Source organism: Echinops telfairi, unplaced genomic scaffold, assembly GCF_000313985.2.
Source record: "Echinops telfairi isolate 266 unplaced genomic scaffold, ASM31398v2 ScPeMD7_4225;HRSCAF=4972, whole genome shotgun sequence".
Classification (NCBI taxonomy): Eukaryota; Metazoa; Chordata; class Mammalia; order Afrosoricida; family Tenrecidae; genus Echinops; species Echinops telfairi.
The window spans coordinates 17,533,835-17,559,012 of record NW_022108124.1 but is presented as its reverse complement, the minus strand read 5'-3'; the positions used below and the strand labels follow the sequence as shown (position 1 = coordinate 17,559,012).

The 25,178-nt window shown below is 45.3% G+C and overlaps 1 protein-coding gene across 1 annotated transcript in view; it reads right to left on the bottom strand.

The window, feature by feature from the left end:
* ABHD5 (abhydrolase domain containing 5, lysophosphatidic acid acyltransferase) overlaps positions 1 to 25,178 on the bottom strand; it is a gene marked incomplete at its 5' end in the record, with an annotated part of 38,646 nt that overhangs the window by 2,236 nt on the left and 11,232 nt on the right. Inside the window, 4 exons of the mRNA XM_030886941.2 lie at positions 5 to 157; positions 2,358 to 2,469; positions 5,138 to 5,292; positions 22,460 to 22,832. Coding sequence (XP_030742801.2) covers positions 5 to 157; positions 2,358 to 2,469; positions 5,138 to 5,292; positions 22,460 to 22,832 — 793 coding nt within the window. The remainder of the gene's footprint in view (positions 1 to 4; positions 158 to 2,357; positions 2,470 to 5,137; positions 5,293 to 22,459; positions 22,833 to 25,178) is intronic.

Sequence of the window (25,178 nt, the reverse complement as noted above, 5' to 3'; positions counted from 1 at the left end):
GGACTGGATGCTGCTGCCGGAGTTGCCATCTATGCAGGACCGGGCGCCATAGATGACTGAGACCGGGATGTCAGCGTGCATTTTACCGATTCGCAGGAGCATTGGCCTTTTTGCCCATCCGTAAGGAATCGTCATATTTTTGAAAGCTGTTTCACCACTTGAGGGGACAGGAGGAAATCACATGTATGATTTTTGGAAGAGCATGTTGTATCAACAGCACTCTTTTCTCTGTCCAAACATCCACATTTAGCATCTCCCTCATTTCAGGACAATCTCAGTTTAAATAGAAAAGAATCTATGAGGAAAGAATCAAGGAACAGAACCCCCCAGGAGACCGAACACTGCTAGATAACAGGCTGCTCTGCACTGCTGGGATTTGAAAAAGGTTTCTTCCTCTCAACCGAAACATGCAATCCTGATTCCCTACCCGGGTGTCTCTGGGTGGCGCCCACACTGAAGCACTGGATGACTGGCTGGAAGGGGGTTTCCAAGACAGGCCGGACAATTTGATCTTGAAAGGCCACGGGCTTGACACCCGCTCCGCATCCCGAGCAGTCTGGCTCTGCAGAGGGGAGCAGTCTGGCTCTGCAGAGGGGAGCAGTCTGGCTCTGCAGAGGGGAGCAGTCTGGCTCTGCAGAGGGGCTCACCGGGAGTTGTCACCGACTGCATGGTGACTAACAATTCTTCCCCGTCAGCTGAAGAGATACTATTTTTCATTCTGCCTTCTCTCAAACTGAACAGAGAAGGGAACTTTTCCAGTGGTTCACAGTATTGGTTTTTTCCTCTGCAATAGCAAAGCCATTATCAAGTTAAGAAGAAACTTTTATGGTATATATTTGTAACAGGCTGCGACCGGCTGTCTGCTGTCATTTCTGCTATTCTGGAAGAAGTAGGACACAATTACACATTGCCATGCAGGAAGAACACATGTATGTGCCAACGTAAAGGCGGCGTCAAACTCAGGCTTGACGGCACACGTGACCTTGGCACAAGTGTAGAAGAAGAGTAAAACCCCATAGGGGGAGGGGGAGGGGGGAGGCGGGAATGATGCTTCTGGGACAGTGGAACCCCTGGGAACTGTTAGAACAACTGTCGATGAAACTCAGATTCACCAGATCCAACTCCCTAGGCGATCACCAAACTGCCAGTGGCTCTCACTCGAGGACCTACTTCTTATGCCCCTCACTCTTGGCAGAGAACCTCTAACCAATTTTACCAGACAACTACGAGCTACACCTCCTCACGTACCACGGTCTGACTTTAAATAAAGCAGATATGCACATTGTCTAGGGAGAGAGGGGCGGGGGGAGAGATAGAAAGGAGGGCAACTTGCTCTGCATCTCAATGTTCAGCTTCTAACCCAAGTCCCAGTCCTGGAGATGAGGTGCCACTGCTAGGTTTATAAAGTATGGTTCAGACCCATTTCCCCCAGAATCATCTGAAGCCCTGCTGCTGAACCGGAATCTCTGAATAAGGGCTCAGGAACTGCAAATTGGACAAGCCCCACCCTGTATTGCAGGGCGCCCCCAAGCCTGGGAGCCCTCACCCTTCCGGATGGTCTCCTGTGCAATGGCAGCTCCTCCTCCTTGCTCCCCATGTTCTTCTGGCTCTTTTGGCTGCCTCCTGGTGCGCACACGCCTTTGTGTGCGCATGTATGCTCTATACACATACGTATATGTGCTCACACACACGTTGATACATATATACATTTTATAAATGCACATGTATTGATGTATCTATGTGCATATATTTCTAAAATGAAGGGGCTTCGAAAAGTTTGTGGTAAAACTGCACTTTTTTGTGGACTTTTTGAAGCCCCCTCGTGTGGGTACGTGTGTTTTTAAAAAGAAGTATTGCCTTTGGTTGGCTCTCTTGGTCCCTCTGGCTACCTTCTTCATCTCTCTTATCAAGGTATACACAGAATTCCTTCCACTCCTCTCCCTCCACCAAGCCTGCTCGTTCCCCAGCCATGTGGCCTTGCTGTAAGGCATGAAGAGTTCCTCGGGGCACGGACAACTAGGGATCTGTTTGGGCTGGCAGCTCTTCTTTTGGTCTAATACTCACACTCGGTTTGGGAAATGTTGCCTTTGTGTGAAATTCTGTATCCCTCAACTCCGATCACCCTGCAGAGAAAGCCAAGACCACTGCTTCCTCAACATCAGGGTTTGAGAGACTGTCTCACATCAGCACCCAGCACCGTGTTCTGCACAGTAGGTGTGTCTTGAATGGATGAGTGTATGAACTCCGGGACCCGTCTTTTTATAATAAATCAGTTAATGATAAAAGACTCTGGATGACTTGGATATGTTTCAGAAAGTCTAAAAGCCACACGTCAATTCAGAATCGCAGAATCTCACCTTGGAGTCTGGACATTGCAGTGGTAGATGTACTCGGTCACAGTTTCATCTTCAAACATGGATAAATACTTCCTCTTGAAATCGGGTCTTAAACGTTGCACTAAACTTAAGCCTATGTAATATGAAACAAAAATATTCATGTTTCAAGTTAGAGTTAACATTCAACCTAGTTAGTGCTTACGTGCATGCTTATACACGCCTGTCCCTCATGCACCAACTCTCTGGCTATCCAACATTTCACGTGTATGAGTCGTAGGACATCTGCATTGACAGTAGGATGACATTGCGAACGACCCTGGTCTGTCAGTAACAAACACCAAGGTTTAAGGTGGGAGTCATGCTGGCTGTGAAGGTGCTGGCAGTTGGGCAAGTACAGGGCCCTTTTCTACGATGTGACCCAGTCCTCCTCTCTCTCACTCCCTGCCTTTGGCTGCATGGCAACCTGGTCTTTGCAACCGCACCATGCCGACCAAAGCAGAGTGGGTGTACACTTATTCCAATACCTTTGGGGTGGGGAAAAGCACAGGTCCTAAAAGCTGCTCTCCCCGAGCTGCCTACAGGAAAGCTCAGAGTACGAATGACAGGATGTCGTATATATACGGATTTACAAGATGTGCTCAAAATCGTGGACATAAACTCTGAACCCTGTTTTGGGGGAAAGGTTCTAGCCAAGGCAGGTGAGTAGAGCAGCTCACACACAAAAGGGACTGTTGGTCTGTGCTCCTCTGTCGTCACAGGCACCAGCACCAAAGGAGAGGGGACGGGGGTCTGTCATGCTTCCTGGGAAAAGAAGTCCCGAGGCTCTGTTTGAGACACTAGCACCACCCCCTGCTAAGGTGGCTCCCAGGCCCCCCACCCTGAAGGGAGAGGCATGGGCAAGGCTCCAAAGGAAGAGAGGCTGCGGTTTGGCCAGGGACCAACCATCCACACATTCCTCTCAAGAGGCTTCCTGTTTGTCCCAGTCCTATCTTTCTGTCTCCAAAGAAACTACAAAGCCCCAACAAGCAGTTTGATGATACACCAATATTCGGCACCACCCACCACCCCAGTTCAGCAGTATGGGGAGACAGAGGATGTGGCTTTTAAATGTCTCCCCCAGGCATTCTCCCTTCTCTGGCACTACCCCTCACTGCTTTTCATGGATTTCTTTTCCGCAGCTGCTCTCTGGGATCCACTAAAATCCACTTCCATTTCAGGGCTAGAGGGTCTAGGGAATCTCTTAAGTAGCTCATCCAGAAGACCAGCCCAAGCCTGGAAGCAGGAAGGGCTCAGCCCGGGAAGGTGGAGGCGGCTGGGGGGAAGATCCCGTGTACAAGAGCGCTGAGGAAGAGTGATGGCCTATTCTGCTCCTGCTTCTCCCTGTCGCTACACTCCCTGGCACAAGGGCATGCAGGCAAGGAGGCAGAGGGGAGCAGAATCTACAGGTATCTTCTACGCTCCCACCTCCTTGCCCCACGTGCCTCTCTCTCTCTCTCTGTCTCTCTGTCTCTCTCTGTCTCCTCGCTAATGGATCCTGAGGTTAGAACAGCGCCAGTTAGGCAGAAAGTGCCCAGGAGAGAAGGCCCCTCCCTCACACTCCGAGGATGAGTGCTGACTGGCCACAGAAACGAGTTCTCCTTTGGTGGAGAAGGACCGCGGGTGGGTAGGTGTGAGGGATGTCTGTGGGAGCCTTCTGGGGGAGATTTTCTTCACCGAGAAAAGAAAGCACTGTGGAGAGAAGGCTGCTTGACACGCTTTATGTTCTTGCTATTTTGTGAGATGCTGCTTCGTGCCACCTTAAGACGACCTTCAAGTCCTCTCCAGCCCCCAGGAGAAAGGCTGAGTCACCTAAAAACAGGGTTATTTCCTGGCACTGAGGAACCAGCTATTAGAACAAACAAGCACTGAGACCGCCTCTCCCCAGGCTCTCGAGGAAATAAAAAGACATTAAGGCAGTGGTTCTCCACCTTCCTAACGCCATGACCCTTTCAGACAGTTCCTCATGTGGTGGTGACTCCCAACCATAACAGTATTTTCATTGCTACTTCATCATTGTCATTTTGCTACTGTGATGAATTGGGCGACCCCTGTGAAAGGGTCGCTTGACACCCAAAGGGGTCGTGACCCACAGGTTGAGAACCGCTGCTCTGCGGTCTAAGCCACTGGAAGTCAGGTATTCAATTACTGGCCGGTGAAAGCATTCCTAACTGATCCACATCAGAAGGGGAGAGGTAGGTCTGAGCACCACCATCGGTGACAACGAGGTACACAGATACCCCCAGTTGGAGGACCGAGGCTGGGAGACAATGAACTGAAAGCAGAAACGAACCACTATCCAGTCAGGAGCCCCCAGTTTCTGAGGGCTTCCTCACATTCTGAGATTCGGCTAAGGGCCTGATGAGTGGCGATGCCTGCTGCCTCACAGTCAAGTCACGTGTTGAGTCACCGGCTGGACACAATCATTGGGCCACGTGCACTGAACGCTCACCAACACGTTACCCAGCTACCTGTCTTCTCCCGAGGGGCACCCTGCTTGCTTCTTCAAGGATGACCCTCCCTTCCCAATTACTAGTTTTCTTTGTAATACAAAGATTCCTCTGTGAGGAGAAACGGCTGTTGTATGGATTTTCAGGCCTGCTGGAGGAACAGAAAGAGCTCTTTCTGATACATTAATGAGTGTCCCTGGATTTGTTTCTCCAGTCAACCTGGCTTTTAGGGCTCTGAGAAGCAAAAGTGGCATCAGTACCCAGCCCTCTGCTATCATCTCTACTGTCCTGCTGCCCCGAGGTGCAAGCACTCACCAAAGGGTCCTGCGATTCTGAGGCCAGCTAAAGGGTTAAAAGGAGTCAGCGCAGCGCCCAAGGCTCTGATCCACACCGGGATGGGTCTGTCTTGGTCAGCAAGGTCAGGTCTCTCAGGAAAACCCCAAGGCTCCACTAAAATGAGATGATTAACCCTGGTGGGAAAAGAACACATCTAAGTCCATCTAGCAAACTCAGCTGAAGGTGACAACTGACAGCATTTATAATGCGAGGTAGAAGGAAACCGTTTTTAAAACTTGCAAATTAAAGAGAAGTCTCAGGGCTGAACAGGTGCTACGTTCTTTTTTCATATATTGAGATTTCATGAGTTTTATGAGAAGTATGGTGGGAAGAGGTTTTCATTTTAATATATGTAAACCTGGACAATAACAATAAAGAGATGCTTAAAAGGGCATGTGATGACTGTCCTTGCGAAACAGGTGAGAGGGTGTTTGTTGTATCTAAGCTACACTCTGGTAGATGATACCATTCACTGACTGTGGTAGCTACATAATCTTGTATCAACTTGAGACTATTAAGAGTGAAGGGGTGGAGTCTAGCCTGTCAATCAGGTCACAGCCTGATCAGTGGCTCCTTGTGGGCGTGGCCTTCTCATGAGGATTCTGGGAACTTCCTCTTTGTCGATTCCGCCATCAGAAGAGGTGGGCCTCTCTCTCTGCCTTCGTGTTCCTGTTGACAAGCCATGTGGAACCCTGTTGAGGAGACACTCGGGAGCTGGAGGAGCCACGTGGAGAAGCTTCCACCACCACTGGATCCACAAGACTTTTCACCCACCAGCCTGTGATCTTCCTGCATCTGGCAGCATTGCGAGTAATTACGTGAGTCTGAAGAGGAATTTATGAACTAGTATTGGGCATATGGGCTAATATTGGACTTATAAACTTGATCTGGACTGAAGTGGGATGTTTTCTTAAAATACAATTGTTCTTTGATATCAAACTCTTTCTTATACATACATGAATATCCCTGGATTTGTTTCTCTAGTCAACCTGGCCTAACATACTGACTATTCAGAAAAGTCCAAAGGCATCTCGAGGCTGACACGGCAGAAATACGTGAAGGTTAGTATCATACTCTTCTGTATAAAGAAGCCTCAGACACCAATGATAGTCATCTCCGATGAGTCAACCAGTCTTGAAATCTAAGGGCAGTTAGGGGTTTGGGTGGATTCTAAAGGGCTCTACGTGAACTTTTCGCAAGCGCGAGAGAAACGGGCTGAAAAGAAAACATGATAACCCTAGTACTGGAATTCTGAAACTTCGTGGACAGAAATACATCTCCCGTCACTATTGGAAAGGACCGCATGCTTGGCAAAGTAGAAGGGCAGCCCCCCCAAAGGGTGACCTTCAACAAGAGGGACTGGTTGGCACAGTGGCTGCAACAGTGGGCTCAGACATAATGGTAAGGATGGCCCAGGGCCGGCACGGTTTTCCTTTTGCTGCCCAGAGGGCTGCTACAAGTCAGAACGGACTGGGCAGCACCCAGCAACCAGAATGAAATCAGGATAGACTGGCCTTCCATTCTGTGCCGCATCCTTTCCAAATGTCCTCCTTAACTAGTCAGAGAGAACATCTTTTCAGTCTAGTTAGCTTACCGTGTGCTTTACAGAACTAATGGTTTTGATGATCCACCGAGTGAAACGCCTTGCTCAGAAGGGAGACCCAGAACTATCGGAAGTGCTTCCCCCTCAACACATCATGGTTTTACACTTCGCAAAACTCCTAACAGAGCAATAGTCAATTGTAACCTAAACAATCCCAGCGTTCGGCAAAGCGCTCCCAGCGATAAAATGGCAATGATTCGACCAAACTCACATGGAAAACCAAATAAACCAGAGTGTGGGCAAGGACGGGATATTATTCTTATGTCAGGTTGGTTTTCATCATTTTCATCGGCACAGAGAAGATGAGTTAGCAAAAATGTTCTTCGACCACATTTCTTCAACAACCCTTCGAGCATAGTCCCGGGGCACTGAGCTCTGAGGGTCTGTGGAGAACATTCCATTTGACCTCTCATTACAGACAAGGAGGCGCTGCCCTATGGCACCCAGGTATCAAAAACAATGTTGCATGTTGCTGATGTTCATTTGTAGATCCAGATTTATAAAGATATTGATAATACAAGGCAGAAGAGATCATGAAAATGAACAGAAAACAAAAGTGGTATTCAGCCTACATCACAACCAACTGATGACAGGGTGAACATAAAGGATTACCTCTCTCTCCCTTTAAGTGGAAGCAGAGACAACCACGTGTACTTGGATTCTTCCGTTACTACAACTACAGTGAGATCTGGGGCAGGGCCAACGAAGCAAGAAACAGTAGAGGCTCATCTTAGGAAATAGCCAGTCTTATTCACTATTGAGGAGTCCTGGTGGTGTAATGGTTAGGTGTGGAGCTGTGAACCACAAGGTCAGCAGTTCGAAACCACCAGCTGCTCTGTGGGAGAAAGACAAGGATTTCTATTCCACTGTAGAGTTAGTCTCAGAAACTCAGGGGAGTTGTGCTGTGCTACAGGTCACTGCGAGTCAGCATGGGGTCTCAGTGGCAGTGGGTTCTTCGTTACTGACCTTCCTAAAGAGAAAATTCTTTAGAATCGCTTTCTTGGCATATACCTCACATGTCATGCAATTTAACTGTTCAATCCTACTAAGATTTGTTCAATCAACACTAAAATTAATTTCAGAACATTTTTTTCTTGTACCCATTTGCCCCCAACATCCATTGCCACGCCCAGAGGCAATTATCAATCCAGTTACTGTCTCTATAGATCTGTCTAGCCCAGATTTCACACACAAAAATCATGTGAAGCAAACAAATAACAAAATACAACAACAGATAAAGAAAATACAGAAAAAACACTCAATGGAAAAGCAGAGAATATTAAAAATGGAATAACTTTAAAATGGGCCAAGAGATCAAATAAGGTATTACATTTTAACCTAACTACATCTGCCATAATTGACTTTATAACGCTGCCTGAGAGAAAGGGTATTCACATTGTTTGACTATGGTCAGAGGGTACTCACTGGAGGCTTAATCCATGTGGGGTGTGGAGACTGTGCAGATGTATTTTGGGGCTTCCACTGCCACCCATAGGCTTCTGAAAACTGGGTGTTCACAATTTAAGCTCTGATGCCATTCCCTCCTTTGGATTTAATTATTTACAATCCTCGGATCACATAGACTGGTGTGCTTCTTCCGTGTGGACTTAGGTGAATGCCTCACTTAGATGGCTGCTTGTTTTAAGACAAGGCTTTATGAGTCCAGATGCTATCCTTTCTGAAAGCTGGGCACCATCTGATTTCTTCACCACACTTTGCTCTATAGCACCCATATCTTCAGTGATCAATTCATGAGGGCAAGCATTGAGCAGAGCCATGCTGAAAATACTGAACCCTTTCTTAAAACATATCCTACCCTGAAAGATGACTAGTATTTTGTTAGAAATTTGTAGACATTTTGGTCCAGTCTGCTCCAGGATCACACAGAACAGCTAATCCAAGCCAGCAGTGGACAAAGGAAAACCAGGGGGAGAGAAAAATCGAATCTCTCTGCTGTTGATTTTCTTTTTCCGCTCATTTTGACCCTTCTTATTTCATACAAATCATAAAAATACTGCCCCTATGTAAAAATGCCAGTTTAAAGAATTAGGCAAAGTATATACACAAGGGCAAATGCCCTCTCCTTTTGTGTGAGAAGTGCACCCCTAATAGTTCACACATGTGTGTGGAGCGCGCGGTGGGCAGGCTAGCACATGGCGGATGCTTGGTAAGCACGTGGTGTGCGTGCTCTCCCATGTTCCCCTCTGGCCCTTATCTGTACAGATATTCAAATCTTATAAAGTGTAATCTAAAAGTAAGTATAAAACTTGGTTCCCTCTGAGGATGCTATTGAACTATACAGCTATTTCTTAGTATATACACGGGGCCTTCCACTCAGGGAGTTGGCCACATTTTGTGTAATAAAAGAGTCTGGTTTGGAATAGGAAAAGTTTGTTACATAACAAATCTGAGTATCGTTCCACAAAACATTTGTTTCAGATGCCCATAGATGTTGGTAGATGTTATTGCTGTTGAGTGCCTGTGTTAGCCCGAGTAGACTCGAAAAACAAATTCATCAACACTCCTATGTGTATAGGAAAGAGCTTTATATACAAGAGCATTTAAATATTGAGAAAACATCCCAACGAAGTCCAGATCAAGTCCATAAATTTGATATTAGCCCATATGTCTGAAACCAATCTATAAAGTCCACACAATACATGCAATGACACCAAATGCAGGAAGATCACATGCCAGTGGGTGGGAAGTTTTGTGAATACAGTGGTGGTGTAAGCATCTCAGCACTGGCAGGGGTCTCCACGTGGCTTCTCCAGCTCTGGGCATTGGTGTAGTTCCATGTGTCTTGTCAGCTACAATGTCTCCCACCTCCAGGGAGGAAATACAGGCATTCTCAGAATCCTCAGGAGAAGGCCATGCCCACACAGAGGCCTCATTGGCTATGACCTGATTGACAGGCTAGCCCCCACCCCTTCACTCTTAATCCTCTCAAATTGACAAACGATTATATAACTACCACAGTGCCACTCGGTCAGCTGTGAATCAGTACCCCTCTGTACAAGGGAACAAAACACTGCTCAGTCCTACCCTGCCTTGAGAATTATGTTTGAGTCCATAGTTGCACCCACCGTGGCAAACCAACTTGTTAGGGGGCGGAGCGGGGTCTTCTGCTTTTTCCTGATCCACTACGTTACCAACCACGATGTCCCTATGTCCTTGTCCAAGGTCTGGCCTCTCTTGAGAATATGTCCAAAGTACGTGAGGCAAAGTCTCACCATTCTCATTGCTAAGGAGCATTCTGACTACACTTTCTCCGATAAAGATTTGTTTGTTCTTTTAGCAATCTATGGTTCTTTCATGGAGCCCTGGTGGTGTAGTAATTACATGTTGGGCTGCAGTCCGCATGGTCAGCAGTTCAACACCACCAGCAGCTCCGCAGGAGAAAGACTGGGCTTTCTACTCCCATAAACAGTTACAGTCTCAGAAACCCACAGAGGGTCGCTGACTTAGTATTGACTCAATGGCAGTGAGTGCGATGGTACTTTCAATAGTATTTGTCAGTAATGTAATTGATGTGCATGTCTTCCATATTTATTGTCCAACTTTCCCGTGTATATGAGGCAACTGAAAATACCGTGGAATCTAAGAGATGCAAATCAAAAAACTGATGAGATAGTACCTTACATCAGTATTGATAGCAAAGTTTAACAAAAGTGCTGGAAAGAGTGTGGTGAGGCTGGAGCTCTCCTACACTGCTCGTGGGACTAAAGCCGTGCCGCCACTGTGGAAGCAGTGTGGCGCTGCCTCAAACAACTGGGAATAGAGACTCCATACGACTCAGCAGTCCCTGTGCTGGGAACGTGTCCTAGTGAAGTGAGAGCCATACCAAGAATAGACCTGCACAGCCATGTGCACCACAGCACTGTTCACAGTAGCAAGAGGATAGAAATATCTGTCACACCCCCAAGGGGACACGACGCATCCCTCCAGAGTCATGATAAAACCACCACGCACCTCACAGTCTGCATGGATTGAGAACAATGAGAGCATAACGCTTGAGTGAACATGATGACGGAGTGAAATTACTCACTCACAAAAGGACAACTACTGCAGGAGACTAGTGTTAGCAATGAAGACAAAAACAAGACAATGGTTTTCACAGCAAATGAAACAGACTGAAGGCTACCAAGGGGCAGGGGAGGCACACGAGGGAATGCGAAGCAATAGGCCAGTGGGCAGACAGGTGGTTAACTGGGGTGAAGGGGAAGATACTATTTCACAAGAGGGATAAGAGAAATCAAAGGGGGCTCACGGCAAGCTATTGGGGCTGGGAAGTGGGAAGGCTGTTCTTGGTCATAGTTTAACCTTTTAGATATAAAATTCATGGTTTGAACCCTAATTCACAATTAAAAACAAAAGAACCATGACTTGGGTTGGGCACAACTTAATCCTCAAAGTAATATCTTTGCTCATTACTGAAATCAAAAGATCGCCTTTCTCCTTTTTACCACGCTGCTGTGTACTAGTCCAGTGTGTGGACTTCCTTTTCGTTACGCTGGGTTGCCATCCAGACTGAAGCTATCACGTAGTCTTTTTATCAGCGAGTGCTTCAAGCCCCGCTCGCTTTCAGCAGGCCAGGTTTCTGTCGTCTGTGTATCGCAGGTTAACAAGCCTTCCTCCGTTCGTGAAGCCTTATCCTCCTCCACCTAGTCCAGCTGCTCAGATGATGTGCGCAGCATCCACACTGAATTAAATATGGTAAAAGGATACAAGGCTAACACACACCTTCGCTGATCGGAAACCATCAGTATCCCCCTGACTCTGCTCCAACAACTGCCCCTAGGTCTGTGCACAGGTTCCACGGGAGCACAAGAAAGTGTTCTGGAATTTCCATTCTTCTGAATGTTGTCCACCATTTGGTATGACGTAGGCAGCTGAGTGCCTTTGTAGAGTCCATAAAACGCAGGTCAACATGTTTCTGGCATGTCTCTGCTTTCGGCCAAGACTCATCTGGCATCAGCCGTGGCATCACTTGGCCGGTGTCCTCTTCTGAATCCAGCTTGCATTGCTGGCAGCTCGCAGTGAAACGGACTGCTGCTGTTTTTGAATGATCTTCAGCAGAACTTAAGTTGCATGTGAGCTAGTGGTATTGTTAATTAATTTCTATATTTTCTTGGATCATCTTTCTTTGAAATGAGCACAAATTTGGATCTCTTCCACTGGGGTGGCCAGGTAAAAAGCATGCCTTCTACATTTTTTGACAAGTGATGCTTCTAGTGCTCCATCAGCTTGTTGAAAATTTTCACTTAATACTCTGTCAATTTCTTAGCAAAGTAATTTTCATTCCTCAGGAAGCCTGATTATAGGCTTTGCCTAATAGGTTATTACAATCTTGAACTAGACCAAACTCCCAGGACAATTTCCCATCTCCAAAGGTAAAATATTATCTCCTCACTTGATAGAAGTTATGGAGTTTTAATGTCTACCTAAAACGTAATAATCATGCAGGTTCTACCCCCTAATATCCCACAGACGATAGCCTGATGGGTTTGTTAATACACACCTTGGGAAAGGATGGCCTTAAATATAGTCAGACAGCACACGTGAGTCTTCAATCACACGTCTACAGGAAAAACAAAGCACCAGTAGAGCAAGAAAGAGAGTCCATCAATTTCAATAATGCAAGAGCCACTCGTTATTTATCTTAGTCTTTAATGACTACGTAGGTCTTGAGGTCAAAGATGGTGAGCAAATTAGAGCCTAAAGGGCAGAGGAGCAGAAATCTGCTGCAACATACTGGGACAACTGAGTTTAAATGCTAACGAGGGTATATATAAACCTGACCTTTATGAGATTTTAAGCCAGTCTCCTGCTGGAAATTACGCAACAAGAACAATCAGACCCAGAAATCTACAGACTCCCTAGAGCTTGTCATGAAACAAGGAAAAGAACATTCACAAACAAGTCATTCTCAAGATCAAGTTGGCCCCGGGTATTTCCCATTGACTTCCAGAATGAGACAAGCCCAGAGAACCACCTCAGGTCAAACACAAAGCCGCCTTCTCAAGAGGGACCAAGAAAAATTGCTCAACCTAAGGCTGCAGAGTTAGGAGACAGAACCAGGTGTGGCCAAAAGGGAAAGAGACAACGGCAGTCTTAAAACTCTTCACTGCAGAGTGACTTCAGTCACTTCAGTCGTGACTGAAATTCTGGTTGTAACCTGGAGTGAACGAGTCTTTGGTAAACGTGTTCTCTATGAATAACTTCCGAAGCGTCTAAATCATCGTGCAGATGTCCTCTTCATATGAAGTCCTGACCACCGGAGTCCAGAAAGAATGGAGAATTCAAAGAACAAAGTACAAAGGAGGCGCCTTGGCAGCGCAATGGTTACAGGTTGGGCTGTGGTCCACAAGGTCAGTAGTCTGAAACCACCAGCCTGCTCCTCGGGAGAAAGACAGGGCTTTCTCCTCTGGTAGAGTTACAGTCTTGGAAATTCACAGGGGTAGTTCTGCCCTGTCCTAGATGGCCACTGAGTCAGTATCGACTTGATTGCAGTGAGTTTTGGGGTACAAAGAAGAAAGAAGGGAGACAGCATCTTTGGCTAGTACCACTGGCTTACTTGCCCTTCCCCCTGTACCCCCACTGTCTGATGAAGGCGGTTGTTCAGAATGACAGCCTGTCAACACCTCACATAGCAGGCAGTATTGCTTTAGGAAATTAAGACACATTATATGTTTAGTGTCAACTGTGTAGCCCCCTTGCGCATTAGCTTCCTGTGCGCATCCATGTGTGGGTGTGTTACATGCAAGAAAATACAGTAGCCCTTTGGTGTGTGACTCAGCATGTTAAGCTACAAATAAAACGTTACATGCCATCTCTAATTATGATACACCCTGGTAAGAGAACAGAGGTGAACTAAGGGCACGTTTGGGGAAGCAGTACTGGAGGAACTGGGTCCCCACTTGGAGTCCCCGAGGAAGCACACATAGCCTCCTTGCCCAACTGTCCCGGTGGCCTTTCCAGAATGGACTAGGCATTCTCCCAGAACAGAGCCTTTGCAATGTTGGTCCCCAGTGTCTAGAATGCTCAACTGCCACCTTAGCTCAGGCTGCACTTCTTCAGAATTGCACAGCTGAGTCCTCAGACTGAGCCAGCTTCTCTTCAAGGGTTCTCACAGCAACACCCACTGCATCATGGAACTCACCACAGGGCTTGTTAAATTCCTCTCTCTTCACCCAGTAGACTGTGAGCTGTGCCCCAGGCCAGTCCATCACATCATACCCAACACATACCTGATGGATGAACACGTGAACCTGGTGACGCATAGGGAGAGGTGGGAGGCGCACCGTGTGCTTTAAAAAGATGATCATGACCGGGAACAACTGCTGAAACAGATATGACTGGAGCTCAGGTGCCTCTTTAGACATTTGAAAAAATGAGAACCACTGGCTCAAAATACCAAGTTACTTGTTGCTACTGGGCGCGATCAAGTAGATCCTGATTCACAGGGAGCCCACATGGCAGATCAGAACTGCCTGGCAGGGTCTTCTTGGGTGGGATCTTCTCAGAAGCGGTTCATTGGGTCTTTCTCCCATGGAGCCGCTGCTGGGGTTCAAACTAGCAACCTTTTTTGGTTAGTAGCCGAGCACTTCACTGCTGTGCCACCAGAGCTCCTGAAGCCACTTAGCATGATTTAAATGCAACCCAAATGGCTGAGATATAAGTATTAGAGCATTTTATATATTAGCATACTTTCAGTGGAGGAATCATCTTACTATCACAAATGCCTAATTCTCTGTTCTTAATCAGGATCAAGAATCTGGGGAAACTGGGATGGTGGCCCTGGGTTAGACTGTACAGTGGTTTTTATGGACAGAGGCAGTGTGCTCATCAGAGAGCTAAACCACCCCAGGTGACCTGATGCCCCTCAAATCGGCCAAAGCGGACCTGTTCCACAAGTTCTCCATCCTGAGAATCTTTCTTAAACAAGATGCACGTTTCCCTTCTTTTCCTCAAACTGGCCTATAAAAATACACAAAGAATGAAAGAGTGATGCTGCCCATAAAGGACAAGGACAGAGACAGGTATGGATTGAGATAGTAAGTCCCAACAAATAATGTGGTTTTGTTTTTCTCTCTTACACACGGAAACAAGAGGAGTTCTGGATAAGCTGTCTTACATAAGAGGGAAAAGATGAAAAGTGCTATCTGTTAGAAGAAAAAAGTAAAATCCTCAAAGTCTATTAAAAAAAGTATATATATGGATGTTTATATATCTACATATATATATAAAGAATGTATTGGAGTGCAGCAATAACTCGATTTCATTTGGTTGCTGTGAGACCACTTCCCGCTGCCAAAAGAAACAAAGCACCCTTCTGACACTCAGAGTTCACCACGAGAGCACAATGCAAAGGGTCCTTGGACCAACTGGCAGTTGGGTAGGACAGGTAACCTGCAAGGTGGCAGTCCCGTACTTGCTCAGCTGACATGAAGAGGATGCCCTGTGACCGCACCGGGAAAGCGTGTGTGGGCCAGAACGAAGCCTCCCTGGCTCACACCCCAGAGGGAGGTCCTGTTTGGTGAGTGCTCCCTTGAAGGAACACCACACTCTCAACCCCAGTTAACATGAGGCTGGCTATCATTATTAGGGAGTCCCTGGGAGGTGCAGCCAACTGAAAGCTGGACGTTCCAGTTCACCCAGAGGCACCTTGGAAAAAAGCCCCAGTGATCCACTTCTGCGGACCTGTTCCACAAGTTCTCCATCTTGAGAATCCACCGCCATCGAAAACACAAGGAGCACAGTTCTACTCTCTGATCTGTGTGCCAAAGGACTGGACGGGAACTGGCTTTTGTTTTTGTCCTTTGTAATAGAATGAGCAACACTCTTCTAGAGAGCGCTGACATCTAACTACTCAGGTTTGGATTTGTGAGTCTACTGAATAGGTTGCCTCTGTGAACCTGTATGAGTCTTTCCAGACTGGATCTAAACACAAAAGATTGGAGGCAAGCAAAAATGAGAAACTGCCAGGGTCATTCAAATAAACTAAAAGGACAATGCTCCCCACAAAAGGACATGCTTACTCATTTATCCCTTTCCACTCCATTCAACGGAAAATGCTTCAAAAGAAGCATCTGAAAAGGCAGGGAAGAAAAACGCTAGAAGGAAAAGGAGCCCAGGGCACTAGTAACAGCTGCCTTCCATGACCAGGTGCTGCCCTGGGTAATATCTGACCTGTGGGAATGAGAACAAAAAATAAACTTTAACACCTTATTTTTTATTTTGCAGTTTTAACATAAAGTTGTAGGTTTAAATAGCAAGTTAATTTGTTGCTTTTCTATAATTAGTATAAACAATATGTATATATATGTGTATGTATGTATTTGGTTAGCAGAATTTTTCTCAGTAATATCTTTCTTATACACACAAATGATCTCAAATTCACTTCCATTTTAACATGCGTTCATGAGACACACTCATAGGACAGACATCTTTCCCTTTTCACATATGCACAGTTGAAAAATATCTTCCTCCCAAAAAGACATGAGAAAGTTAGAACATGACCAGATCCTAATTCCTTGATGCTGACATGCAAAATAAACAAGGGGGGGGGGGCGCACGCACGGGGGAACAGAATATATAAAAGGTCAATGATGAACTTAGCTTACAATCATTTTCAGATTAATCTATTTAAGAAATGTTTCCTGGGCACCTACTAAGTGCCAAGCCTGGTGTTCTGACTGACGAAACTTCAGTCTTGATTTGAGATACCTGCAAAGCCAGAGAACCTAGCTAATGTGAAATTGGTACTTCGACAATGTAAGTCTTCTGGAGTTATGAACACTGGCTCTGGCAGCCAGCTGACTGTAAGTGCACTGACTGCACCAGGCGTGATCACATCTACCCACCTCACATACTGAGCAGTTCTGGGTCTGAACACCGTACACTACTTTTTATACATAAGCCATTTTCTAAAATACAAGGGGGGTTCAAAAAGTTCATGAAAAAGCTTCCACAATCTTTTCATTCCATTATCCCCACAACTGTTGTGAAGCCTTTGCTGTGGATACTTGTCCGTGGCCCCCCATCACCCACCGACCCCCACTTTGCTCCTACCCTCTTTTGTTGATGCTATTTTTGGCCACCATCAAGTTACCTCCTGACTGTTGGCCACTTGCACAAGGTGACAAAACTGCCCAGTCCCGTACCATCGCCATGATCTGGTCATTCCCTGCTGAAGTTCTGACGGCCTCTTTCTTTGGAGCAGTGGTTCTCAACCTTCCTAATGCCGCAACCCTTTAATACAGTTCCTCATGTTGTGGTGAACCCCCACTATAAAATTATTTTTGTTGCTACTTCATAACTGTCATTTTACTACTGTGATAAGTTGTAATGTAAATATCTGATAGGCAGGATGTATTTTCATTGTTACAAATTGAACATAATTAAAGCATAGTGATTCATCACAAATACAATATGTAATTATATATTGTGAAATATTTCTGATGACAAATCAATGAAATTTTGTCTTGAAGCATGGTTTAGCATGAGTAGTAGTCTTCATGCCAGCTACTTGTCTGTGGGAGTCTCTGCATGTGGACGGACCCGCCTGGAGACGATAGAGGAGCGGTGTCTCTCGTTCCTAAGACCATCGGAAAGCCACCCCTGTGAAAGGGTTGATCGACCCCAGGTTGAGGACTGCTGCTTTGGTGTATTTCATAACTGCAGATGAAAGGGTTTGTCCCAGCAGGTATGGAGTCACCATGAGCCAGGGGCCATCGGACCATAGTTAACAATAACAAGGAAGCCCAACTCCCACAGACACCCCTGTGGCTGTGGATCAGAATCTACCTTCTTCCTTCTCTTTCTTTCCTCAGAAACACAGCTAGGGATTTCTCACCGAGAGCATGCCATAAGGATCCAATAAAACAAAGTAACCCCCAGAAGCCAACTCAACAAAAAGCCTCACCCCCATCAAGTCAATCTGACTCCCAGTGATGCCATAGGGCAGGGTAAAACACTCCTGTGGATTTCTGAGACAGTACGCTTTTCATCTTTCTCCCGTGGAGTGGCTAGTGGGTTCGAATGGATGACCTTGCGTTAGCAGCCCAACAAGTAACCACTACGCCATCCGAGCTCAAAAAGCCAAGTAGGAGAAAGAAATGTGGGTTCTTGATGTCAGGGGAGGTAAACCAGTTGACAAGACCATCTCATATACAAAGACAACCAGGGGCAAAAACTTAAGTTTACATAATGCATGGCAGAGAAAAGGCAGGCTGTCCCAGAGGAAGAAAAAGTCAGCTACACAGGGCTGCTACTCTGCTTGCCACATTCTAGGAGATGTGCCCACCCAAGGAGGTGTGCCCACGCAATGACAATGACCTTCACCCAAAGGCTCAAAGACCTCAAGGTCAAGGTTGGCTGCAATTCTGAATAGAAAAATAAATCCCATGGTTAAATGTGCTAACAATACAAAAAATGTGCTTGCAAAGCCATGAGCAAAGTAAAAATGAGCTTTTCTTCTGTATGAGGTGGCTTCAAAAAGTTTGTAGAAAAAACACATAAAAAGACTGGGATTTTTCCATCAATGTTTTCCAGCCACCTGTATTAGGCTTGGATGTAAGTTTTCTTTGGAATGGGCACAACCATGGATTACTATAGTTGGTTAGCCTGCTCTTCCACATTTCTTGGCCTACACAAGTGCAATGCATCTGACAATGCATCCACAGTTGAAATATCTCAACTGGTATTTCCTGAATTCCTGGACTGGGGTTGGCCATTCTGAATCAGATAATTCTATGATCTACTATGGCAGGAATGACAAATTGAAGAGGACTGGCATCACATTCATTGTTAATAAGAATATTTCACCTTCCCGACAAGATTCCTGAAGACAAATGTGTGAATAAGCAAATATGGTGAAGAAAGCTGATGGTGCCCGGCTATCAAAAGGTATAGCATCTGGTGTCTTAAAGGCTTGAAGGTAAACAAGCGGCCATCTACCTGGGAAGCAACAAATTCCACATGGAAGAAGCACATCAGTCTGTGTGACCGCAAGGTGCCGAAGGGATCAGATATTAGGCATCAAAGAACAAAACAAACTCACTGCCACTGAGTCGATTCTTACTCTTGGTGAGCCTATAGAACAGGGTAGAAATGCCCCTCCCTGTGGGCTTCTGAGACTACACTCTTCAGAAGAGTAGAAAAGCTCATATTTCCCTTTGGAGAAACTAGTGTTTTCAAACTGCTAACCTTGCTGTTAGCATCCCAACTTGTAACCACTACGCCAGGAAGAAAAGACCAGATTGGATGTCAGAAGAGACTCTTGCTCTTGAGCAAAGAATTGTGCGGTAGTCACCTAATCTGGTGTCAATTTAAGGATTAAGAATGTAGGGGTGGAGTCTAGGCTGTCAATCGGGAGATAGCCAATGAGACTTGTGTGTGGGCATGGCCTTCTCCTGAGAATTCTGGGAAATCTGGTACTTCCTCCTTGGAGGCAGGAGTGTGTCTGTCTGTCTGTCTCTCTCTCTCTCTGTTAATCCCCCTGGAAACTCTCTACTGACAAGGCTGACTTCCTCCGAGGCATCCCTGAGGAGATACCACATGGACCTACCCTGATGCAGCCCTGGGAACTGGAATGGCCACGTGGAGACCCCTGCCAGAGCTGAGATGCTTCTACCACCAAAGACTTTCTACCCACTGGCCTGTGATCTTCTACATTTGGCATCATTGCATGTGTTTCATGAGTCTAAAGAGGACTTTGTAGATTGCTGTCGGATATATGGGCTAATATCGTACTTATGGACTTGATCTAGACTGGGCTGGAATGTTCTCTAATGTACAATTACCCTTTATATAAAACTCTCTCTTATATACATATACATGCTTATGAATTGGTTTCTCTAGTCTACCCAGACTAACACAAATTGCTAAAGTGAGTGGAAGAAATGATGAAATAAGAGCTAAAAAGATACTTCAAAGGGTAGCTGGAAATGGGCAAACCTTGGAGTTCGAAAACCCAAAGAGAAGAACATGCTCACAGTATTTCTGAAAGTGCACGACCCAAAGGAAAAACCCAAAGCTTAAGTCAAAGTTTCGAAGGATTCTATAGGGGGGAGAGGGGAATAGCAAATGATCAAGGAAGCATCAAAAGAAAATGGAAGGAATATACAGCGAAACCATAAAGAAGAACTAGTCACCGTTCAACCACTTCAAGATACAGCATATGATCATGGACCAATGGTATTGAAGGAAGATATCCAAGCTACACCGAAGGCATTGGCAAAACAGAGCTCCAAGTATTAACAGAATACAAATCAAGATGCTTCAACAAATAGATGCAACACTGAAAATATCCACATGTCTGGGCCAATAAATGTGGAAGAAAGCGACCTGGCCAACTGATGGTAAGACATCTCTATCTGTGCCCAAACTAAAGAAAGGTGGTCCAGCAGAATCCCAGTACATTTTCAGACAATGTCATCCATCTCACACACAAATTGTGCTGAAGATAATGAAAAAAGGGTTCCACAGCAGCACATTTGACAGGGAAATGCTAGAAATGTTAACTGCATTCAGAAGAGGAAGTGGAACAAGAATATTATTGCTGATTGCAGGTGGATCTTGGCTGAAAGAAGAGACTATCAGAAATATACTTATCTGTGTTTTATTGACTATGCAAAGGTATTGGATGGGTCAATAAATTATGAGTAAACTAATTGTGCTCACACAGAACCTCTACACAGAACAAGAGGATTCCACAAGGTTTAAAATCAGGACAAGTAGAAATTTGGGTTGTATCTTTTCAAAGGAGAGTAGCGATCCCAGGAGGGGAAGGTGGGGGGAGGAAGGGGGAACTGATCACAATGATCTACATATAACCCCCTCCCTTGGGGATGGACAACAGAAAAGTAGGTAAAGGGAGGCATCGATCAGTGTAAGACATGGAAAAATAATAGTTTATAAATTATCAAGGGGTCATGAGGGAGAAAATGAGTTGATACCAAGGGCTCAAGTAGAAAGAAAATGTTTTGAAAATGATGGCAACAAATGTACAAAATGTGCTTGACACAATGGATGCATGTATGTTTTGCAATAAGAGCTGTAGGAGCCCCCAATAGAATGATTTAAAAAAATCAGGAAAAGTAAGAGTTTGGGTTGTATCTAACAACCTCCAATATGCAGATGATATAACCTTGCCTGTTGACAGTGACGAGGACTTGCAATGCTTACTGATGAAAATCAAAGACTGCAGCATTTAGTATGGATTACACATCAACCTAACTCACAGTCATCAAGTTGATTCTGACTCATAGCCCTACAGCACAGGGTAGCACAACTCCTGTGGATTTCCAAGACTGTAAATATTTACAACAGTAGAAAGCCTCATCTTTTTCCCGTGGAGCAGCTGGTGGTTTCAAACTGCTGACTTTGTGATCAGCAGCCCAAGGAGTATGACCACTACACCACCAAGGCTCAGAGGACAGGGTAGACCTGCCCCTGTGGGTTTCCAAAACTGCAATTCTCTACAGGAGTAGAAAGTCTCATCTGAGCCAATAAGCAGTATTATGATAAATGGAGAAAAGATTGGGTTTCTTTTATTGGGATCGACAATTAACACCCATGGAAGCAGTATTGAAGAAATCAAACAACATTGCTTTGGCAAATGTTACAAAAGACTTCTTTTAAAGTGTTTTGTTGCTGTTGTTTTGTTTCAAGAAGAAGAAGAAAAGATGTCACTTTGAGGGAGTAAAGTGTGCCTGACTGGTATTTTCCCAGCACGGGAAAGTTGGACAATGAATAAGGAAGACACAATGAAGTGCTGTCTTTGAGTTGTGGTGTTGACAGAGAATACTGCCTGTACCAGGAACAGCTAAAAGAATGTGCATATTTGTCTGGGATGTATACCCAAAATGCTCCTGAGAAACAAGGAGGCGAAGACTCACATACTCTGGATATGCTCTCAAGATGGACCAGTCCCTGAAGGACATCAGGCTTAGTAGAGGGTGAATGCAAAAGAGAAAGACCCTCACTAGGATATCTTGACACAGGGATTGCAACAATGGACTCAAAACACAGCCACCATTGTGAAGACAGCCCGTTACTGGCTAGTGCTTTGCTCTGCGGTACACAGGGTCATTGTGAGTTACAGCAACTTGACAGCACCTCACGACAGGGTAGATACTTTTTCTACAAAACTTAGGAGTTAAGTAATTTGCTCTAAGTTATCAACGAGAGGCCTAAAACCTGGGCCATCTAGTTGCCTTACCTTGCTTAACCTTATAGCTTACTAGAACTCAGAAAAAGTTAGGTAAAGCCTGCTGAATCCACAAGTTTGAAGATCATAACAATCTATAGGAATTTTTTAAAAATTTGAGGTTTAAAGTTTACACATTCTAAATTTAGCAAAAAGTCATTTCTTTCTCCAGGGCTCTACCAAAGTACTTGTTCTGTAATAGGAAAATTCAGCAACATTATTCAGCCACTAAGTTTTGGCCATTTGGTCTACCGGATCCTTTATGGGATTGTCTTTTAAGGTTCAGATACACTTCAGTGAAGAAGCAACAGCCAAAAGCTCACCACTCATCTTGCATCTGAGCAAGATCAATCTGTCCAATCCTAAGGCACATCTCCACTCTTCAATGGATTCTACAAATCAGTTCTCCACTTGCAAGGCCCAGGTTCAAATAGCCACCACGGTTAAATTAGACACCAGTATGTGATACCACTCCATCACTTACCTTGATGGATACTTTAGTGCGTAAGCAGCAGCCAAGAACCCACCCAGGTTGTGTCCAAGCAAGATTAACTTGTCCAATCCTAGGGCATATCTCCACTCTTCAATGGATTCTACAAACTGGTTCTCCACTTCTTCTGCATCACTGTCAAACCGGGGTCTACTACTTCGTCCAAAGCCCAGCAGGTCAAATGCATAAACAGGCCGATTGGTAGAAAGATCCTCAAAATTTAGCGCCCAGAGTCCAAGCCCTCCTCCAAAACCATGGAGGAGGACAAGTGGTGTCTTGTTTGGAATATTATAAGAGAATTTCAGGGTCCATATTTTGTTTCCATTAGATATAGGAACAGGCTCTTTTTTGTACGTGCAGGGAACACCTGGTGAAAACAAAAGAGAGAAATTCTGCTCAGCTTCACTACTCTTGAGAATGGGGGATTCTCAGAGAAACTTAAAAACCCATCATCTAGAAATCATCTGCTCTATAGGCATAGGGTTTTAGCCTTTATTGATTTTTATCAACCCTTTTCAAAAGTCTATTTTTATTCCATCAATCCATTCTTTATCGCCATGCTAACACCTCTAAGTGGCCAAGGTCTTTTGGCAAGTCACCTGGGACTACTCGCATCCACCAAATGAAGGCACCTTCCCAGAACTAAAGAGGAACGTGGTGGTCACAACAGTCATAATTTTAGGGTCTCTCTCTTGCTTTATAGACAGTAACAGAATCATCACACCTTGAATTTGCACAACCCTTGGCAGATTAAACATTGAAGACTGAAGTCAGACTTGAAGAAAACATTCTTCCCTAAAAAGTAACCATACATTTGGGGGAGGGTTAATGGTACCTGTATGAAACATGTAACTGAAGTCTTAAGTCATTGCAAAGCTTAATAGAAATGTCAACAGGATACAGTAGGACATCTCAGCAAGAGGGGCCAACTAGTCTCAATTCCAAGCCTATAGTTTCCCTCGGGATTGCAAAGAATTACAATTTTGTAGATAAAAAGTTTTACCTATATTCAATGTTGTGGGGCTAAGTGCTTTAAAACACACATACACACTGACTAAAGGTGAACCTAATTTGAAGTTCATTTACATAAAATTATCACAACTGGCTAGTCAGACTTTATAGATATCCCTACCTATAAATTATTTGTGCAAATTCATCTGCAACGGACAAAAACCCAGGAGAACCAGTTTTTCCCCTTTAATTGAAGACGCACTCTCAGATTTTGTATGATGGCAGCAAAAAGGAACCTAGCATCATTCATGCACCATCTTATCAAGTTCATGGTCCCAAGGGGTGGAGGTGGGTGGGGAAGGCTACCAGTTGAGAAAGGAAGGTGATGTGGCCTTAGTGCCACAATGCAAACCATGTCAGTATTTCAAACACAGTTCTGCATGTTCCCATAAAAACCATTGGCAACGTTTACTGGCATTCATCCCCTCTATTAGTTTGCTTTTATTCCTGATATGGGCACAGAGGTCAATTCTCATGCCTTATTTGCATCCACAGAACCTGCAGATACTTAATATTCAGAGAGCGAATCAACAGGCTTAATAAAAGCATGAATTGGGTTATCTACCCCCCATTTTTGTCTCCTCACAAGAACTTGTTTTATTTGGATAAGCCACAATTACACCTTTCTGAACTTTGTGAAGAATATTATTACCATGTATTTGGGGTGAACAAAATTAATTTTCACACATAAGATGAAAATTGTCCCTTTCTGTGGAGAGATCCAGTTAGGATCATTTACGCCTGAATCATTCAAACTTCAAAATGCAGACAAAAAAAAATAATGATTTGCAGTAGAGAATGAAATCTCAAATGCATCTAGTTCTCGACGCAATGATTTCCGGGAAGCTGTAAAACAACACAGAAGTGGGCACCTGCCTGCATGGATCAGAGTCCTTTCTGTGGACTGCACTCTGTACTCCACACCTCAGCATTGCTGCAGCCGGAGAAAATAGCCTGAGAAGGTCCTCGGCTGAAACGTGCGCCCACAGACAGACGCCCAGCAATGCCCTGATGGCACACATCTGGGTAACCATCAGCGCTCACCAGGAATGGAGCAAGATTTCCACATCACTTCGCATGTGGAAATCCTAGAAAGCCAGCACCAGGAGGAGCTCTGAGTAAGGGTCACCCTGCTGATGCTGGGCTCGTGTGCCACCAAGTCGATTCCAACTCCTCGTGACCCCGTGTGACAGAAGGAAGCTGCCCCAGGGGGTTGCAGATCATGAGACTCAGCTCCCTGGGAGCCAGGGAGCCACAGGCAGGGTCAAACCACCAGCCTTTCAGTAGGCAGTCATGCTCTTAGCTGTCACACCATCAGGGACCCTCCTCCTTCCTTGTCTTAGGGGTTTAGAAACCTGAGTTGCCTGAGCGTGCCTGGCCTAGGATCACTCCTCTGGGCTCACCCAGACTCCCGAGGGCACCAGACACCATGGCAATCACTGGCCTGCTCTGGCACTCTGAGGCTCACCTGGGGCTAGTGGTCAAAGTGCAGGCTCAGGACCTCTTGGGATCCCTGACACCCTTCAGGAGGCTTGCCAAGCCCACTCTTTTTTTTTTTTCCCTCAATTTATTGGGGCTTATAAAATTCATCACAATACATAGATCAATTGTGTAGAGCACATCTATACATTTGTTGCCCTCATCATTCCCAAAATTCGCTTGCCTCTTGGGTTCCCGGAATCAGTCATTTTCCTTCCCCCCC